This window comes from Girardinichthys multiradiatus, chromosome 1 (genome assembly GCF_021462225.1).
Source record: "Girardinichthys multiradiatus isolate DD_20200921_A chromosome 1, DD_fGirMul_XY1, whole genome shotgun sequence".
NCBI lineage: Eukaryota > Metazoa > Chordata > Actinopteri > Cyprinodontiformes > Goodeidae > Girardinichthys > Girardinichthys multiradiatus.
In genome coordinates this window covers 16,177,936-16,195,294 of record NC_061794.1, presented here as the reverse complement: position 1 = coordinate 16,195,294, position 17,359 = coordinate 16,177,936, and the positions used below count along the sequence as shown (strand labels likewise).

Genomic DNA, 17,359 nt, shown 5'->3' with positions numbered 1-17,359 from the left:
TTCTGTGTCTTACCCTCTTGCTTGAGGGTGTCAATAGTGGCCTTCTGGACAGCAGTCAGGTCGGCAGTCTTACCCATGATTGAGGTTTTGAGTGATGAACCAGGCTGGGAGTTTTAAAGGCCTCAGGAATCTTTTGCAGGTGTTTAGAGTTAACTCGTTGATTCAGATGATTAGGTTCATAGCTCGTTTAGAGACCCTTTTAATGATATGCTAATTTTGTGAGATAGGAATTTTGGGTTTTCATGAGCTGTATGCCAAAATCATCCGTATTAAGACAATAAAAGACCTGAAATATTTCAGTTAGTGTGCAATGAATCTAAAATATATGAATGTTAAATTTTCAACATTACATTATGGAAAATAATTAACTTTATCACAATATGCTAATATTTTGAGAAGGACCTGTACAAGTGGAGTTACGTGTTCCCAGGGTTAAAGCTCTAAAACCAATCGAGCTGAAAAATCCGAATTGAAATTAGGATATCATAAAACTTTTGTCTGTTACAACCAAAAAGGCCTGGTTTCAACACTCCTCTTGCTCATCATCACCTTTTGTCTCATTAGTAAAGGTGAAAAAGACCAACTTCACAGATAATGCCCACCCATACATTACATTACATGTACTAAGATTATGGAATGGCTACAGATCCCAGAAACCCACAGTTGTACTGAACATTTCATACTGCAACTCCTAAAACAAAAACGCTCAACAGAGGAGTAAGAGCGTAACAAGGCCAACATGTCCAAGAAAACTAAATTTTTATTTCTTTTAGAGATCAACAGAACCAGAAGAAGAAAAAAATTAAACATTTTCTAGTGTTTCAGCAAAGCAGTTAAAAATAAAAACAGGTATATACTCCATTTCTTCCTCTGTGCTTTCACAGAGACTTCATGTGGGAAATAATATGCCTCAGGAGAATTTCTTCTGCACTTCTTCAAGTCTTTGAGCTTGGTGTCGACTTTCAATTGGAACTTCTTTGCTCTGGTTCAGCAGGTTGGTACCATGTAGACGCTGTTCATACTTTGTGTTACACAGCTGGTGATGCGTCTGGAACCAAACCAGCAGCTAGTGTCACTGGAAGCCATTTTTGTCTGCACTTATCAAGCAAGGAATCAAAAACTTCAGCGTGCATCTGTCACCAACTGTTTTCTTGTAGCAGGCAGGCAAAAACATCAAACATGGCTGTTCTAAAAAAAAAAAAGACTTAGAAAAGAATTTGCACACTGATTTTGTTATTTCACAAAGAAGGTGACATACATGTAGCAGTGATCAGAGTTCTGCAAGTTGGGATTAGGCCCTAACAAGACAGATCTTTATTTTATTTTCAGTTGCACATAGGAAAGAGAATAGCAACTAGGTTTTTAGTTTGGCTGACTGCGCAGCGTGTTTGCAACCAACAAGTCTGAACTGAATGCACTTTACAGTCTTGACAGAGTGTTTGTGAGAGCACAATTTCATGTGTTAACTCATCACATATGTTGTGTATAGAATGAAATACCGACATCTAATCATCATTATTGAATGTATACTAGTTAGGGACGCTTGAAGCGCTAGTATACTTGCCAGCGACACCAACAAGAGCGTGTATCTCCACACACCAGGATCCTTCTTGCTATGATCTAGAACTTGCATCCTCAAAGGTGATAATGCTGGATTCAGGGTGTTGCACTCCACCTGAAGATGCTGTCCCACCGCTGTGTGATGCTGACGATGGGGAGGAGAGGGAAGCACCCGTGGGTCCTCCGGATGTCCGTGGTGTGGAGGACAAGGTGTCACGCCCATCGGAGAGGAGCGGTTGGGTGTCGGTTCGGACCTCGTCGTCGTCGTCATCTTCCTCATCGTCCATGCTGGGCCAAGCGGACTGGTCTTCGACTCGCTTTAGACGTTCATTCAGTGCTTTCAAGGCCAATTGTCTGCATTGAAGAAGCAACAAAAGACAATGCTCAAAAACTGGGAAAGCCCTTTTGAATAGAAAAAAACAACAGTAATTTAAAGCTGAGGGAAACCCACATTTACACACAAAGAACACATTTTCATCTCCCACATTCTAGTTGAAAGACACCAGACATCTTTCTACCAATAAATATGGTTTGTTGAAATACAAAATGTCCAACATGTGTGCCATTCATTTCTGTTCAGCCCCTGACACCCCTAAATAAAATCCGGTGGAATCAACTGCATTCAGAACTCACCTGTTACATATTTCCCGTAAATTTTCTGTGAGCCACTAAAATGATGCATCTATTGTGGGCATCAAGGGCAGTTAAACACTAACCAAAGGCAGAACTGATTGTAGACATGGAAAACTGTGAATGCATGGCTCTTGGAATATGACTACCTACGAAATATTGCATCCAAGCAGTCCTTTGCGATCGCAAAATTACAAACACTGATGTGTCAATCTGTTCAGAGTATGGCACAACTGCAAATCTGCCTGCACATGACTAACAGTAAATTAACAGGCCACGCAAGGAGACCATTAATCGGAGAAGCAGCTCTTAATGAGCAGCAGAGGTGGCAAGAAAAAACCAACTGTTGAAAGAAAGCAATAAGAGGTACTCTTTGTCTCCAGTTGTATTGTTGAAACAATGTGGAGGAATGTGTTCTGAACAGAAGACACCAAAATCAAACTATTTGGCCAAAATGCAAAACAGTAGTTTTGGAAGAAAACCAAGAACCATCACTCTAAACATTCCATTCCTTTGGTAAAACATGGTGGCGGCATCATGCTGTGGGGATGCTATTTTTAGCAGGGACGAGGAAGCTGGTCAGAGTTGATAGGAAGATAGATGAAGCTAAACACAGGAGAAATACCTGTTAAAAGCTGCAAAAGACCTGCACCTTTCAGCAGCACCTACACATACAACCAGAGCTCCAACGGAATGGTTTGAATCAGAACATGTTTATGTATTAGAATGGCTTAGTCAAAGTTCGGATCTAAAGTCCAATTAGAAATCTGTGGCAAGACTTAAAAACTGATGTTTGCAGATGCTCTGATTGAGCTTGAGCTATTTTGCAGAGAAGAATGGGCTACAATTTCAGTCTCCGCATGTGCCAAACTGGAAGAGAAAAAACACTGTCCCATAACTGTGTGTGAGTGTTTGCGAAAGCATCTAATATTAACTGAATCTGAGCAGCAGCTTCCAGATGTGCCTGTCTGACAATTGAGCCGACAGAAAGATAATTCTTGACAGTAGGTGTTGGTCAGCATGTGAAAGAATTCACAAAGGCTGTGAATGGAAAAACACCACAGCTGCATAACAAACCAAACAAGCAGACAAGACAAAAAGGAGCCTTTTATTACGGGCAGGAGAGTTTTTGATTAATTGAGTGTTCAAAACTGTCGACTCAAATGATTTAAAAACCAAATACTATGGTTCTCTGCTAGCCGTTTCACGTTGATTTGATATTTATTGCAAAAACAATCAAAACTTCAAACTACCGTGTCTAGATTATTACAGTTAGTTAAAAACAACTTCGGATCTGTAACCAATATTCTATTTACTGGGGCCTTGGCTTACCTCCGTCTCTCTGCATCCTGTGGGTCTGTCCCTGGCAAGCTGATAGTAATAGAGGAGGGTGCCCCCACATCGTATCTCTTTACCATCTTCCTGCACACCTTTATCTTCACCAGGGCGGCATGCACGAGCCCCGCAAGCAGCCCCACCGCAGGCTGGACCGCCTCAGGGAAGAAACTCGCAAAGGCAAAGTGGTCTGACATATCCCCACGGCCCCGGCTGTGTCTCTGGTAGAAGCGCAGGTACACCCAGCCGGATAGAGCGCCATAACTGTAAGCAGCCAGTGGGGCACAGCTGTCGAACAGCCCAGACAATCGCAGCAAGGCCAGGAAGAGGAGGACCAAAGCTGGAGCAGCTTTGAGTCTCACCTGAAACCACAGGAAGAACATTTCTGATGAAGAGAATCAGGAATGTGATCGTTAACCTGGGAAAAGTCCATTTCTAACTTTTCTTTCACAATTGCTATTTCAGTCAAGTCATTACAGCAGATTATACTCTAATGTTAGGTATCTCTAAAAAAAAGTGAGCACCTATTGGATTACCAGGCAGGATACCTTTCCTTCAAGTACCATCAAAGGCTGGCCTTCACATAACATTTAGGAAAAGGCATTATAAGAGTACATTAATATCACATAATTCAGGGCATAAAATCAGGCATCTTGACAGACCACACTGTAGTGTTTTACAGCTTAGTTGCAACATTAATGTGTTGATTGCTCTGCGCATGCTACAGACATAGGTGCACAGATGAAATTCGCTGCATATCCCCTATTTTTGGATGTCAATTAGTGTCTCTTTGTAAAAAAAATAAAAACAAAAAAGAAACCTAAATTGAAAGAAAAATGTCCCTACGGGATAATAAGGAACAACTTGCTAATTTGCTGTTTGTGAAACAGTTTGGCTCTGCTGTGCAGCATCTTACATGTTTTTATTGTGGTCATTGCTACAGAAGGGAGTTCAGGTACGGTCATATACGGTTTCTGGGTCTAGAGTCAAATTAGTTTTGGAAAAGTGCCTGAAATGAGTAGCTAATTTTACCTTTAGCAAAGAACAAACATGTCATATTACCGCTCACGCCATGCTGTTATGCATAACGCTGTAAATGAATGGTAAATGTAAATCACTTAAGCCATGTGTCGACCTATTTTGGGAAATAAATAAAAAATGACAACCCCATTGGAGTACTGATGTCATGCAGAGGTCAACATATTAACTGTTGACCTGTAAAACACTGCTTTGTTTAGCTTTGGTAGAATAAATCATGCCTTTATCCGACACTAATATGACTGTGGAACATGATGTGTTTGCAACCACAAACAGTAATATCCCTTATGATACAACAGGGCTTTAAAAAGGAGATATGATTGTCAACAAAACATTGTGGTATTCTGCAAACATCTGTGTAACATTCATTCAGGAACCTACTTCCAAATAAGAGACTAAAAACACACCCACCCACTAAACACTATGGTCAGTGTAGCAATGACTGACAAAGATAAACGCTTAAATTATATGGAGACACACCAATCACTGAGGCAGAGACCAGAATTGTCCACTCTTCCCTTGATTGGCTCAGATCGGTGACGTAAACACTGAAAACCCTGTTTATCCCCCCGGTGTTTTTAATGTGTGATGACAACACTCTTAAGATTTGATTTTATCAATATTTTAAAGTTCTAATGCATGTTTGTTCAGCTGTATTTAGAGCTCAGACAACACTGTTCTTGCATATCATTACACTGATAATACACTCGCTCTAAATAAACGTCACTGTAAAGACATCTGTTAGTCTCACCTGTGGAACTCTGAGTACCGTGGAATCCCCCATGGTCTGCTTCAGAGCCACCAGGACACCTCCCAAGAAGCCAGCGACTCCATAGATGTGCACAGCAAACAGGAAGTCCAGGTGGAAGGTGGCAACATAGGTGAGGAGGTAGGAGAGGCCTGCCAGGAGTCCTGCCGTCACATTTACCACTGCGAAGAAGATCAGGAGCTCCAGAGCACCCCACAAAGGCTCCAGGAGGCGCCCACAGGCCATGACTGTCCCCACATTGGCTGCCACGCCCCATACATGCTGCTCCACCAGCCCGTGGGTCACCAGAGTCCACACCCAGAAGTTAGGTGGAAACAGGTAGCCAGGGGTCACCCCCAGTGAATATGAAGTGTCCACAGCCCAGGACAGCAGGTAGAGGAGGACCACCACAGCACTGATAGTTTTTACCACCACACTGGTGCTGGCAAGGGCAGCCAGGAAGTGCTGTCGGGCCACAGGCAGGTAACGATTCATTTTAGTCTGCTTGGATGAGGATCTTCCTTGAGCAAATATGCCCAAAGAGCGCCTCCAGGCGAATCAGTTCCGTCTGGTGTAGCAGAAGTTATACGTTGCTAAATGATAAAAAATGACTAGCAGAACAGGAGAAACCTGCGAGTCCTGACGACATCCAAATCCAACCTTTTCTGCGAGCCTTCATCCAGTAGCTGTCGGAAAAGTGTATAAGCTGCCTTTGGTTCTCTAATCTTTCTGATCAGACCCTTTACCTTAAAATAAAATACGTCACACCATACCTTCTGTGGCACACACGGAGCTAAACACAGCAACGTTGAGAGCAAGCCATAACTGCACAGCTCAACGAGCTAACAAACTTTGTAGATACGCCTGAAGTGTGTGATAACCTCAGCTAGGCAGCCTTAGAAACTAGCTGCCAAGCTAGCCTCCACTCTGTAGATAGTAGCACCGCGATCCTACAAACTTCTACCAGCTTCCCGGAATGTGCTTGAAGTCAAATATGTTCTTTTTAAACAGAAACAAATACAAACAGCAGTTTACTTTTAATGAGCTTCTGGTTGAGCTAGCTGTAAACACCGGAGTGCTAAGGCTGGCAAACTGTCAAAACAACACCGCAGCTACGATGATTTATCTCCCTCACCATCTAAGAAGACGAGATAGGTGCCCTGGACACGAGAAAAGCCAGTTAATGTCAGCGAAACCTGGTCGCAGTAAAGCAGCAGCCCGGAGCTCCAGTCTTCGGTCATCTGCGCTCACTCTCCCCGGTGTTTGCCTGCCGAGTCAGCCCGAGGATATCCCGTCGTTAGCAACAGGCCCAGAAAACAATTTTAGACACGTTTCAAACCCCCAGAGCCTTCTAATAAACTTCCCCAGCTATTAAATCACTGAACCTTCATTTCTTGATTCTGTTGTCTTTAGAAAGAAAACCTGCTGGGGAAAATAGTGTTGTTTTAGCAGACACTTCTCTTCCCAGTCATTTACCATCGTCATCAGCAATGGATGTGGAAACGTCACGTAACTGCTTGGGGACAAAGCACGCTGGGTAATTGAGTTCCTAAATACAGCACAAAAGTTGTTTCATTCCCCTTTACCTTTTTCACATTGCAACCACAATCAATGTATTTTATTAGGATTTTATGATATAAACAAACACAAAGGAGCAAATATTTGCGAAGCAGATTAAATTTTTTTTTTTTTTTGCAATAAAAACCTTAAACCTGGTGCACGCATTTATATTCACCTTCCCCGATTCAAAATTTGAAAATATTTTGGCTGGAAATATTTTGGACTATGTCTCTACCACATTTACATATCTGGAGAGAAAACTTTTTGCTCATTCTTCATTACAACTCTAGGTGGCGCCAAAAACACCAACATATACCACGGCGAGAAAGTTCTAAACCAGCCCTCTAATTTCCATGATGCATTGCTTTATTTATGTCTCATTGCCTATCTGAAACAGATTATTATTTTATATTACCTAAAAGAACAATGAATTGTATTTTAATTTCATATTGTGTATTTAAAAATGGAAATCAAATGACAACTTGGTTTTTGATTTATTATTACTGTTTTTGATTCTAAAATCCAAACAGAAATATGCATGGACCACTTTGACAGCACAAGTTGAGGTGAGGAGGGTGTCAGAATATGAGAAAACATGCTTTTTTCCTTTGTAGTCAATTCAATTCAAAAATACTTTATTAATCCCAAAGGGAAAGGTCCAGTGATTCTTTTTTTTATTTTAAACATGAAAATAAAATATACCTAAATTCAGATTTTTGCTAATCTATTTTTGACCAGAGAAAAAACTCATATGTCAGCTTAACATTTTATATTTTAAAACAACTTCTTAGTGTTTTTTTTTTATATTCTTGGTTTCATCCACAGAACTAGTGTAAATAAAAGTCTACTTAGTAAAAATCGAGACGTGTGGATGATATAGCTTCTGTTTTGGATCAAGAACTTTGGTTAGTTTTCAGCTTTTAGCGGGTTAGTCATATTTGTCATGATTCAACTGTCAAGGAAAACCCAGCAGAAATGTCTGCTGTGACAGAGAATATCCTCTGCTTCCAGAAAACTGGGGGGCATTAATGACTTCAGCTGTGAAACTATACATTTACCTGAGTTTGTAGGTTTTAAATGTTTATTCAGGAAGATGATTCTAGATTGAAAGATTTAGAGACCTGTTGTTATCCTGTTGATTGTCCACCTTTTTTCTGCTGGTGGTGCTGGAGGATTGATTATGTCTCATATGATACTGACAGCTGCGGCAAACAGGTTTGTTTTGGTATGTTGTGGGCTGTATTTTTAAAGTAACTGGTTCAGAGTTTAGCTCAGTTTAATCTTTTACGATAATCACACAACTATGGACATGTCAGGTAGACTAAAGCCCAGACAAGAAAAAAAATATATCTTTACCAAACTGCTTGGTCTATGAAAACCACCAAAGGAGTCATCATCCAAAAAATGAAGCTCAGGTATGAGTTTAGGTTTCAGAAGTAATGATTCATATAGTCACATCCTTTTATGAAGGGAAGGAAATCATGTATCCATCCCTGGCTGTATTTTCAACAGAAATTACCAATAAAAGTCAAATATACAACTAATCAGCTCTCAGTCATTTAAAAACAAAGAAAACACCAAATTAGTCCTGAATCACGGATCCCTTTCTCTTTTGAAAGAGGAGGAGATTGGCATAAAAATATTATCCTATTTAGAATGTAAAAGCTTTTTGTACCTACATTATATTAATTAAATATAAAATCACAAATATTGCCTTTTGTGTCTAAGATCTACATAATTATTAAGAAAAATATTATTTGAACCTAACCAAATTGTTTGAGAAATCAAATTAATGTGAATAATATGAACTTAAAAGAAGTTAAAATTTAACATTTGTTAAATAGTTTTTAGGTGTTAAACTAACAGATCTGTCTACACAGAAATACTGATCAAAATCCACCCAAATTGTTGCAGCACTTTTTTTATTAGTGTACTTCCATCTGAACCTACGCTCCGATGAAAACCAAAAACATCATAGGTGCATTCATTTTATTCTAAACAATCAGCACTTACATCACATTAACAAAGACACACTACATACAAACAGTTTGTGGAACAAGGAAACTCTAAGGGCTCAACAGCAAACTTATCTTGGAGTTTTGGACAACAGAAAGAGAGCCTCACATGCAGAAATGGTCAGAGATAAAAATCTGAGAATCATATGCATTGTGCTTCATGATACAACCAAACCAAACTCTATACACAAGTAAACACGCTCATTTGCAGTCAAACTCAAGATTTATTTCTTGCTATGGCTGATTATGTAACATTTTCGAGCATATGACTGGTTTTTAGGCACAATTTTGTTCTAAAGTCTAGTTGTAGGTGATAGTAAAGGTGGTTTTGCAGCTATTTCTTCTGTTTAACAATCATGCATGTGATCAAGTGACTTGAGTTGCATTTGTTAATAATCGCTGCAAAGCAATGGCTCTTGGTGTACAACAATTACATTAAATAACCTTCAACACCTCTCACTGGACTTTTCTGTTGTCCATTTTATCTTCTTAGTTTGATCAGACATAAAATGACAATAAAGTAATCTAACCTGCAAAGAAAAAACAAAAGATGAAAAAAGGGATGTTTTGGCCTTAAAATATTTTTTAAGAACTTCTGTTTGACTTCCACAAATCTGCTAATTTCCCAGAAAAGAATTTCACATAATTTCTTAGACAATAGTAGAATCAAATAAGGTAGGACAAAGGAGACCAAAAGAAAACAAAAAATTATTTTTTTTTACTACGTTTTCTCATCCAACAATTTTAACTAACGAGTTACACTGGATGTATGGAGGACCAAATGGAAGCACTGTTAAGTATGACTGGAACTGGTAAGAAAATGAAATACATTTTTTTAACAACAAAGATTTTTTTAAATGTATATTTTAAAATTATGTTTTTCATATATGTCTTGGAAGCCTTTTTATAAGGTATTTTTTCATTTCTTTTTTTGATGGAAGATAAAGTTAAAACTTTTAATACTTCCATTTTTCATATTTAGCAACTTTTTTAAGTTTAAACATATTCCTTAAAGTGTCCGTTTCCTCTGTTAGGGCTGTAGGACTGTAGTTGCTGTTAAGTGTTGAGGTTTCAATCAGCAAAACTCCATTATTTCATAAAAGGGTTTGGTTAATTATTACCAATTCTGCATGCGGTCAGTTGATTTATGTGTGTGCAGTGGTGCTTACTCCAAAAAAGGGAGACGGGTTTTAATGATTTAACCTCTTTTACTGTCTCCCCATAGATTTTAGAAACCCAAATTGTGTTTTAAAGTATCTGTTATCAGTACAGATTCATTTTCCAATCTAGATATTGCAGCTTCCACCTGTATCTTAATCTAAGGTTTTCTGGAGGAAAGTTGTAGTCATACACTATGTGTATTTCTTCAACTAATATAAAGAAATTAGGAAAAAAAAAAAAAAATTATTTAGAGCATGTTTCTTTTATTTACAAAGTCGAATAAAACAAACAAAAATATGTAAAATGGTGATCCATTCTCATTAAGCATTGATCATCTGCTCAACAGGCTTTGAATAGAGAACATCCTTAAAGTCAGCAGATTTTATTACCTTCGCCTCATCTAAACTGGAATTTAGACAGTCGGCTCAGCTGGCTCGCCCAAACCGCTTCATATAAATAAATATGTAAATTCAAGTAGAAAGCTGTCGAACTACAGAGCAAGTCAGTCTTAACAGCAAAAGCCGAGCCGATGGGGCAGGAAGTTTATCACCTAAGATAATTTATTTGGCATCATGGGACGACAAACAACTCGGATGTGGTGATGAAATATGAAAGAGGGAATGGAAAGCATCTGTGGTTGTTGCTTTCTTTTCAGCTTATTTAATGTCTGTTTTTGTTCCAGGACTTAAATTCAAATTCAGACAAAAACGTCTTGAAATTTACGTTAACTGCTATCAAAATGGCTTTGCTTGTCCAAATATCAAGCATAGCTTCCAGCGTTTTTTTCGTGACAAATAGCACATTTTTTTTCTCTTTCTTTTTTCACGTTTTCTGTCATGGCATGTCAGAGATAGCCAGTATGTTCTAAGATCCTGAATATTGCTCAGCAAGCACAGGAATCGGTTGGTCTAGTAATTGGTTATTGGGTCAAACTGGTTAATTGTCGGTTCATCCATAATAAGCAAACAAAAACCTCGAACACTAACAGGACCATAATAATCTTACAAACAAGATCAAGAAAAAGAAATTGGAAACCAAAAATACACTGTACAAAAATAAAAATAAATAAATATGCAAAGTCAAAAATAATTTAAATTTGGTAATAGTCAGTACTAGTTGAATGAGAAGAGCCAAAAAAAAAAATGCAACACGAGTAAACTGTTTCATTATAAACAACATATCCATGAATGACAAAAAAAAGACACAAAATACTTGAGTTATTGTTTGATTATGTTCAGACTTTCGTGTCCGTGTGAGGAGCGGGTAGCTTTTAAATCTGTAGCTGCAGCCGTTCTGGGAAGATGAAAATTTTCACACAACGCGAATCCGTTTTTAAGATGAAGATGATTTATGGTTAATATGAATAAGAAACTGGTCAGGTTTTTTTAACTTACATACACAGATTAATGTCTGTTTTACAGTGGAGCACAGTGTATTTCGCGCATATGTATTTCTCAATGGTAGCTGCTATAGACTAGGCATGGGCTGGTATGAGATTCTCATGGTAGGATAACCTGAAGTAAAAATACCACAGTTTCAAGGTATCAATACAAATATTTAAAAAGAAGATGTAATAAATGATTGAACAGCTTCCATTTAAAACAGCTTGCCAGCCAGCTCGTTGTGTTAAAGCAGTGTTACCAGAAAGACCGACGGTGCCATTAGTTTCCGTGTTTTTCGTAACTGGAAACATTTCTAGACAGCAACATTGGTCTTTTCTGTAAGTATGAGGTAAACAGACTAGGTTTCGTTCAGCCAGCAGACAAGCAGTGGGCAGCGACAGGTGGCAGAGAGGCACCACTGTTTTACTCTATGCTGTCAGGCATATCATTAAATAATTTTACACTGGTGGTGTCCAAACCTTTTGCCATGTGAGCCAAATTTGTCAAGTTAAAAGTCCTCCTGGGCCACAAAAATAATATTTTTTGAAATAAAAAATGTAAAACTTATAACAATTAAAAATGTTTTTTTACCTGCTTAACATTAGACTGAAGAAGCAATATTTTACTGAAACAAACAAGGTAATCTAATTTTTATAGAAATCATAGAGAGGAAACAAATAATGGGTCTCTGTGTTCGCCTTATTAAAAGAAAGGCACAGAGTTTCCTCAAATCATTCTTTCTGTTTTCTATTTTTTTGGTCCAGAATTTTTCAGCAACAGGATGTGGGTCACTCTTTCCTTGAAAAACGATAGCTTTATTTAGCCAACTCTAATGAAAGATTGAATCAAAGTCTGTCTCCAAGTAAAAGTCGGCATGTTTGTGGAGGTCTTCACTATGAAACTAAGATTAAAGGAAAAGACCTGATTAACAAAAGTTTAAGACTTTTTGTGGTACCCAACATCTTCCATTTTCATTTGTAGGTGAAAATATTGCACTAAATTATAAAAAAGCTGCTACATATTTAGACTGCCTTTTTAATGGGCCAAATTTCTACCAATCTTGAAATTTTATAATTAATAAAAAATAAATAAAATGCTTCCAAATGGCCTGTGGACTGAACTTTGGTCACTCCTGCTTTAAGACAGGAACATTAAGTCAAAACATTTTTTAAGTTTTGAAACCCTAACTTAAAAAACAATCTTGATGTACCTCAATGCCAGTAACTGCCCCATGCCTTTTATGAACGTAATTTCTTCTGCTCTGCAATCAATATTTGGTCTCTTAAGACACGATCCTCTTTGTTTTGGAGGTTTCTGATGAGTTTCTGCTGTACTTGGTTTCGGGAAAAGACACACAATTTCTCCAAAATTAAGTTTGGTTTTACATTTCAACTCTGCTCACAAAGCAAGATGAGACAAAGACTGAAAATGGGTGAGAAAAAAACCCAGCAGAGTGAAAGTATGAATCTGTGTCAGAAATTTGGTTTTTTTTCACTTTTTGAAATGATTCCTTTTGTAACCTTTAAAAAGACAAGGCGCAGACACAAACACAGTAACAACACGAGCGTAACCAAAGCTTTGGAGGGGCTTTAAAGCTCAGCCCCCCTCGGGTTATATCAGTATATATATAGGCTTGAGTGAATGTTTGCATCATTTTTCACTAGGCTACAGTAAGACTGTGGGTGAGATTAGGTCTCCCCTTACCTCTCCTCTCTCACAGCTAACATTCAGAAAGATTGGAGGCAAATAAAGGCATCTTCTGTTGGTTGTTTCTCCGCTACAAGGAAAACACCTCATTAGCATTTTTTTCCCACCTCACTGTTTTTAGGCAATTGCCTGTTTTGTTTTGTTTTTTGTAAAAGTAGATCACAGAAAAATACAGTACACATTAAAAAAGAAAAAAAAAAACTATATCTTCCTACGCCCAAGTAGAAGGAATCTTGTCCGACAGAAAAAGGCCCGATATGAAGGCATTTGATTAATCGTACATTCTTTCATTGGAGTTTTAAAGTTTCAGTATAATGTTTTTAACCTTACCAAGCCCCAGGATGACACACCATTTCGCCCTTCAAAAAATATACAAGATATACTGTCCTGCAATGAATTATTAAGAACAACAACAATCCTTTTTTCAGAGTTTGGTTCCATATTTTAACCATTTTCTTTAGCTGTCCAAGGAAATATTCATTAACAGTATTCTACAAGTGACAAAACTGTTTCAGTTGAACAAATTTACTACAAGCTACCTCAGCTGTTAGGACGCTTTTTCTTTAATGGGATAGGTCAGGAGTTTTGAAGTGAGGTTCTGATAAAAGGTCATAAGCAGTTAATATTGTACTGCATTTAACTCTTTTAGTGGCTTTATTTAGTAGAAATCTAGATTAGCTAATGGCTAGTCAGAGAGAAGACCAAAGTGGGCTTCCACCAACTTGAAAAAAAACTCCAATATCCAAAATGTCATATTCTAGCAATCCTTTCAGATTACCCATTAGCTTCAGACAGTGGGTCAAAAATAATCTACTTTTTTTTTTAAACACACCAAAAAAAATTAGAACTTTTTAACAGAACCTTACTTAAAAAATCTTGAACTATAACTTAAAGATATGGTTGTCTTTTTGATTAGCTGTAAGCAAGAGTCTTCACATTTAGCAAAGCTGCGGAACTACTTTAGAATCTCTAAATTAACAGTTCAACTAGTGGCCACTTGTAGTCACTACAGGCTCACACTCAGCAGTTCTCATTCCAGTGATGAGCTTTTTAATGCCAGGATTGGACAAACAAATCTGGAAGCTCAGTCCGTAGAATTCAAATCTCTCCCCCTCTGGATCTGTTTAAATGCTTCACATTTTGATATTCAATATTTGTCACTCAGTGTGCAGTCTGTGTTCAGTCACCCTTCAGGTTGTTTCTCCAAGGCAACACAGGTGACCAAAATGAAGATTTTAAGCCTTAACTCTCTTTTACTCTTTGTCCATTCCCGTCAGAAAGAGCTGCATTCCGGCTAACAGCATGAGCTGAAAGTTTTCTCAAGTCTCACTGTCCCCTCAACTAAATAATGTCGTCATCATCATCAGAGTCGCTGCTGCCGCTGACCTCCCTGCCGTTCATCAGGACCGGGGCCCGGTAGCCCTCTAAGCGTGCTGATGGAGAAAACGAGGAAGGGGAAGAGGAGGAGGAGGAGCCTGAGGCAGTAGTTTGGGGGTACTGAGACAAGAAACTGGCTCCGGCTGGACCGGGAGTGGCAGCCGGACCTGGCAGCATTGAGCCAGAGTAAAGACCGGCCAGAGATGGACTGTATGAGAGGGGGAAGCCTGGTGGGAGCATCCCAGCCACGCTGGGGCTCAATATGTATGATGGGTGAGCTCCTGGAAGAGAACTGGCAGCATTGACTGATGCAGAAGGAGACGATGAGGCAGGAGTCATGATTGTTGTGGATGAAGACTGGGATGAGGAATAGGGGACAGTGGTAGCTCCGCGCAAGCCGAACACATCTCGATACATGTAAGTGGGGTCTCCCAGCTGATTGTTGGGTGGCTGGAAGTACTGTGAGCTTGACCCCATGAAGAGAGGATGCCCCACTGAGCTGCCCAACATGGCAGAGCTGAGACCCATCGGGGGAAGGCCATAGCCCCCTGTGAAGGAAAACCCTGGTGAAGGTGGAGGGGCTGAGGAGTGTTTTCCTGCGAAGGGCTGCTTACTGACTCGTTTCTCCAGGAACGGGCTGGAGGCCTTACGCTTGCTGCCTATTCTCAGGTCTTGAGGAACACTGTTGTCCACATTCGGCTGGATAACATTAGTAGTGGAGGCATCATGGTGGCCCATAGTTTCCCCAGAATAAGTGCTTGCACTGCTGCCACACTTTTTCTGTAGCAGCTTGTTAGAAGGCAGGGTGTTCATGCTGCTCTCAGCTGCTCTCACATCAGTCCCAGAGCCAGCCGTGTAGCGCTGCAACTCGTTGATGATCGCTGGGCTGTCGGGGGAAAGAGGGCGGGGCACAGTCTTGGAGGGTACCATCGGCTTCCTGTCAGGGGATATGCAACCATTACTGCCACTGGAGGAAACTTCCTGAGGCGGAGCCTTCAAGTCTGAAAGAAGAAAGACATTAAGTGTTGACTTTAGATTAATAATTTATTATATATTTATTACATACATTTAAAAACAACAATCTAAAAAATGTCACCTGCATTTGTATTAGGGGGTTCCTTGACTCTGATACCCCTAACTAAAATCCTGTGCACCACCTTTATATAATTTAATCTTAGTCTGAATACAGCTGGTTTCTTGCACAACAAACTAGAAAAACATCAGACAGATCAGGGATAAAGTTGTGAGAAGGTTTAAAGCAGAGATAGGCAAGCTCTGAAGCTCTCATGGAGTTTCACTTTGTCTAACAAAGGAAAGAGTTTAGCAAAACTACAAACCTGCTGACCTAAAGTGATAGCCCAGAAATTTATTAAAGAAGGAGCCAAGAAGCCCAAGAAGGAGCTGCAGAGATCCAAACCTCAGGTGTGAGAATCTTTATTGGATAACTGCTAAATGTACACAGTAACACAGTAAGCCTGTAAAAGTGCTCTGATCAGATGAGACCAAAATGTAACCTTTTGGCCTGCATGCAAAAGGTCATCTGTAGCACAAAACTTAGACAGCGCACCATCCTGAACACATTATCCCCATGGTGAAACATGGTGGTGGCAGAATCATGCTGTAAGTAAGCTTTTCTTCAGCAGGGATTTGGAAGATGATCACAGTTAAAGGTAAGATGGATAGCGTTAAACACAAGGCAATCCTGGAAGAAATCCTGGGAGTGGCAGCAAAGAACTTGAGACTGTGGTGGACGTTCCTCCTCCAGCAGGACAATGGCGCTAAACACACAACCAGAGCTGTAATAGAGTGATTTAGGTCAACGTATATTTACAGGGGTTGGACAATGAAACTGAAACACCTGGTTTTAGACCACAATAATTTATTAGTATGGTGTAGGGCCTCCTTTTGCGGCCAATACAACGTCAATTCGTCTTGGGAATAACATATACAAGTCCTGCACAGTGGTCAGAGGGATTTTAAGCCATTCTTCTTGCAGGATAGTGGCCAGGTCACTACGTGATACTGGTGGAGGAAAACGTTTCCTGACTCACTCCTCCAAAACACCCCAAAGTGGCTCAATAATATTTAGATCTGGTGACTGTGCAGGCCATGGGAGATGTTCAACTTCACTTTCATGTTCATCAAACCAATCTTTCACCAGTCTTGCTGTGTGTATTGGTGCATTGTCATCCTGATACACGGCACCGCCTTCAGGATACAATGTTTGAACCATTGGATGCACATGGTCCTCAAGAATGGTTCGGTAGTCCTTGGCAGTGACGCGCCCATCTAGCACAAGTATTGGGCCAAGGGAATGCCATGATATGGCAGCCCAAACCATCAATGATCCACCCCCATGCTTCACTCTGGGCATGCAACAGTCTGGGTGGTACGCTTCTTTGGGGCTTCTCCACACCGTAACTCTCCCAGATGTGGGGAAAACAGTAAAGGTGGACTCATCAGAGAACAATACATGTTTCACATTATCCACAGCCCAAGATTTGCTCTCCTTGCACCATTGAAACCGACGTTTGGCATTGGCATGAGTGACCAAAGGTTTGGCTATAGCAGCCCGGCCGTGTATATTGACCCTGTGGAGCTCCAGACGGCCAGTTCTGGTGGAAACAGGAGAGTTGAGGTGCACATTTAATTCTGCCGTGATTTGGGCAGCCGTGGTTTTATGTTTTTTGGATACAATCCAGGTTAGCACCCGAACATCCCTTTCAGACAGCTTCCTCTTGCGTCCACAGTTAATCCTGTTGGATGTGGTTCGTCCTTCTTGGTGGTATGCTGACATTATCCTGGATACTGTGGCTCTTAATACATCACAAAGACTTGCTGTCTTG

At 39.8% G+C, this 17,359-nt stretch overlaps 2 protein-coding genes across 4 annotated transcripts in view; both read right to left on the bottom strand.

The window, feature by feature from the left end:
* Positions 1 to 742: 742 nt before the first annotated feature.
* tmem115 (transmembrane protein 115) lies at positions 743 to 6,821 on the bottom strand. 2 transcript variants are annotated; one of them, XM_047380050.1, is made up of 4 exons: positions 5,315 to 6,821; positions 3,523 to 3,887; positions 1,565 to 1,914; positions 743 to 1,188 (listed from the first exon to the last, which is right to left on the bottom strand). In XM_047380050.1, exons 1-3 carry the CDS (start codon positions 5,804 to 5,806, stop codon positions 1,614 to 1,616), a joined length of 1,158 nt encoding a protein of 385 aa, XP_047236006.1. In that variant the 5' UTR covers positions 5,807 to 6,821; the 3' UTR covers positions 743 to 1,188; positions 1,565 to 1,613. The 2 variants fall into 2 exon arrangements, with proteins under 2 accessions (XP_047236006.1, XP_047236000.1); XM_047380044.1 differs by having other exon boundaries at positions 743 to 1,914.
* Positions 6,822 to 8,776: 1,955 nt separating this feature from the next.
* LOC124869638 (helicase ARIP4-like) overlaps positions 8,777 to 17,359 on the bottom strand; it is a 101,988-nt gene continuing 93,405 nt past the window's right edge. For both annotated transcript variants that reach the window (XM_047367603.1, XM_047367612.1), the window contains one exon: positions 8,777 to 15,514. In XM_047367603.1, coding sequence (XP_047223559.1) covers positions 14,478 to 15,514 — 1,037 coding nt within the window. In that variant the 3' untranslated portion in view covers positions 8,777 to 14,477. The remainder of the gene's footprint in view (positions 15,515 to 17,359) is intronic.